The sequence below is a fragment of the Geospiza fortis genome, unplaced genomic scaffold (assembly GCF_000277835.1).
Source record: "Geospiza fortis unplaced genomic scaffold, GeoFor_1.0 scaffold1133, whole genome shotgun sequence".
In the NCBI taxonomy this organism is placed as follows: domain Eukaryota; kingdom Metazoa; phylum Chordata; class Aves; order Passeriformes; family Thraupidae; genus Geospiza; species Geospiza fortis.
In genome coordinates, this window is record NW_005055097.1 from 12,500 (window position 1) to 15,674 (window position 3,175).

At 53.5% G+C, this 3,175-nt stretch overlaps 1 protein-coding gene across 1 annotated transcript in view; it reads left to right on the forward strand.

Annotated features, from left to right (window-relative positions):
• LOC102036398 (disks large homolog 4-like) overlaps positions 1 to 3,175 on the forward strand; it is a gene marked incomplete at its 5' end in the record, with an annotated part of 19,108 nt that overhangs the window by 11,638 nt on the left and 4,295 nt on the right. The window contains 2 exons of the mRNA XM_031065714.1: positions 793 to 927; positions 2,786 to 3,000. Coding sequence (XP_030921574.1) covers positions 793 to 927; positions 2,786 to 3,000 — 350 coding nt within the window. The remainder of the gene's footprint in view (positions 1 to 792; positions 928 to 2,785; positions 3,001 to 3,175) is intronic.

The following is a 3,175-nucleotide window of genomic DNA, read 5'->3' on the forward strand; positions in this document are numbered from 1 at the left end:
TGGGTTTTTTTGTGAATTTTTGCGATTTTTGGGGGATTTTTTTTTGTAATTTTTATGTGATTTTTTTGGTGATTTTTGGAGCTGTTTTTCAGATTTGGGATCTTGGGGACATTTGGGGATTTTTTCAGGTTTTGGGGTTTTGGGAGGGATTTGGGATTTTTTGGGCTATTTGGGATCTCTCGGCTCTGGGCTCTCACTGGGCTGAACTGGTTTATACTGGGATGAACTGGGGGACACTGGGGGTGACCCAGGGGAGGTGACAAAGGTGACAAAGGTGGCCACGTCCCCCAGGGCCCTGTTTGACAACAACAAGACCAAGGACAATGGGGACAATAAGGGACACCAAGAGCTCTGGGATGAACTGGTTCATACTGGGATGAACTGGGCTGTACTGGTTTATACTGGGGTGAACTGGGATGGACTGGGGGTGACAAAGGTGACAATGGCACCGCAGGACCCAGTTTGACTACGACAAGGCCAAGGACAATGGGGACAATAAGGGACACCAGGAGCTCTGGGATGAACTGGGATGAACCAGGATGAACTGGAATTAACTGGTTTATACTGGGATGAACTGGGATGACCCCAGGTGACCCAGGGGAGGTGACAAAAGTGACAAAGGTGACCACGTCCCCCAGGGCCCTGTTTGACTGTGACAAGACCAAGGACAATGGGGACAGTAAAGGACACCAGGAGCTCTGGGATGAACTGGGATGAACTGGGATGGACTGGGGGTGACCCAGGGGAGGTGACAAAGGTGACAAAGGTGACAAAGGTGGCCCTGTCCCCCAGGGCCCTGTTTGACTACGACAAGGCCAAGGACGTGAGCGGAGAATGGATGGAATGGGGACACTGCGAGCACTGGGCTGTACTGGTTCATACTGGGATGAACTGGGATGGACTGGGATGGACTGGGGGACACGGAGGGTGACCCAGGTGACCCAGGGGAGGTGACAAAGGTGACAAAGGTGACAAAGGTGGCCACGTCCCCCAGGGCCCTGTTTGACTGTGACAAGGCCAAGGATGGAATGGGGACACTGCGAGCCCTGGGCTGTACTGGTTCATACTGGGATGAACTGGGATGGACTGGGGGGCACTGGGATGGACTGGGAGGGAACTGGGATGGACTGGGATGCACTGGGATGAACTGGGATGTACTGGGGGGCACTAGGAGCACTGGGAGTCACTGGTTTGTACTGGGAGTCACTGGGAGTGAGTTCTGTTGTGTTACAATGGGTTCTAATGGCACTGGGAGTTACTGGGAGGGACTGGGATGGAGTTTAGGAGCACTGGCAGTCACTGGTTTGTACTGGGAGTCACTGGTTTGCACTGGGAGTCACTGGGAGTGGATTTGGAGCGGTTCCAATGGGGTTCAATGGCACTGGGAGGGCACTGGGAGGGAGTTTAGGAGCACTGGGAGTCACTGGTTTGTACTGGGAGTCACTGGGAGTGAGTTCTGTTGTGTTACAATGGGTTCTAATGGCACTGGGAGTTACTGGGAGGGACTGGGATGGAGTTTAGGAGCACTGGCAGTCACTGGTTTGTACTGGGAGTCACTGGTTTGCACTGGGAGTCACTGGGAGTGGATTTGGAGCGGTTCCAATGGGGTTCAATGGCACTGGGAGGGCACTGGGAGGGAGTTTAGGAGCACTGGGAGTCACTGGTTTGTACTGGGAGTCACTGGGAGTGAGTTCTGTTGTGTTACAATGGGTTCTAATGGCACTGGGAGTTACTGGGAGGGACTGGGATGGAGTTTAGGAGCACTGGCAGTCACTGGTTTGTACTGGGAGTCACTGGTTTGCACTGGGAGTCACTGGGAGTGGATTTGGAGCGGTTCCAATGGGGTTCAATGGCACTGGGAGGGCACTGGGAGGGAGTTTAGGAGCACTGGGAGTCACTGGTTTGTACTGGGAGTCACTGGGAGTGAGTTCTGTTGTGTTACAATGGGTTCTAATGGCACTGGGAGTTACTGGGAGGGACTGGGATGGAGTTTAGGAGCACTGGCAGTCACTGGTTTGTACTGGGAGTCACTGGTTTGCACTGGGAGTCACTGGGAGTGGATTTGGAGCGGTTCCAATGGGGTTCAATGGCACTGGGAGGGCACTGGGAGGGAGTTTAGGAGCACTGGGAGTCACTGGTTTGTACTGGGAGGCACTGGTTTGTACTGGGAGTCACTGGGAGTGAGTTCTGTTGTGTTACAATGGGTTCTAATGGCACTGGGAGTTACTGGGAGGGACTGGGATGGAGTTTAGGAGCACTGGCAGTCACTGGTTTGTACTGGGAGTCACTGGTTTGTACTGGTTTATATTGGGAGCGAGTTTGGGGGCACTGGGAGCCAACGTCAGAGAGTTCCAATGGGGTTTAATGGCACTGGGAGGGACTGGGAGTTACTGGGAGGGAGTTTAGGGACACTGGGAGGTGACTGGGACTCACTGGAATAGCCCTGGAGCCACTGGTTTGTACTGGTTTATACTGGTTTATACTGGGAGTGGATTTGGAGCGGTTCCAATGGGGTTCAATGGCACTGGGAGTTACTGGTTTGGACTGGGAGCCAACACTGGGGTGTTCCAACGGGGTTCAGCGGCACTAGAAGGGCGCTGGTTTATACTGGTTTATACTGGTTTGGACTGGTTTGGACTGGTTTGGACTGGGAGGGCACTGGAGCCTTACTGGTTTAACTGGGATTAACTGGGAGCCACTGGGAAGGAACTGGAGCCTTACTGGTGGCTGCTGGGAGGGGACTGGTCTGAACTGGTGCAAACTGGTGTGAACTGGTGTGAACCAGTCCGTACTGGCGCAAACTGGTCCGTACTGGTGCAAACTGGTCCTTACTGGTGCAAACTGGTCCTTACTGGTGCAAACTGGTCCTTACTGGTGCAAACTGGTCTTTACTGGTCCAAACTGGTCCTTACTGGCGCAAACTGGTCCGTACTGGTTGCAGGGTGGAGCGCCGGGAGTGGACGCGGCTCAAGGCCAAAGATCGGGGGCCGGGGGCTCAAGGTGGGGCCTGAAAATCCCCAAATTCCCCCCAGAAATTCCTCTAAAATTCCCCCTAAAAAATCCCCAAAATTCCCCCCCAAAATCCCCAAAATTCCCCCTAAAAAATCCCCAAAATTCCCCCCCAAAATCCCCAAAATTTCCCCTAAAAAATCCCCAAAATTCCCCCCCAACACCC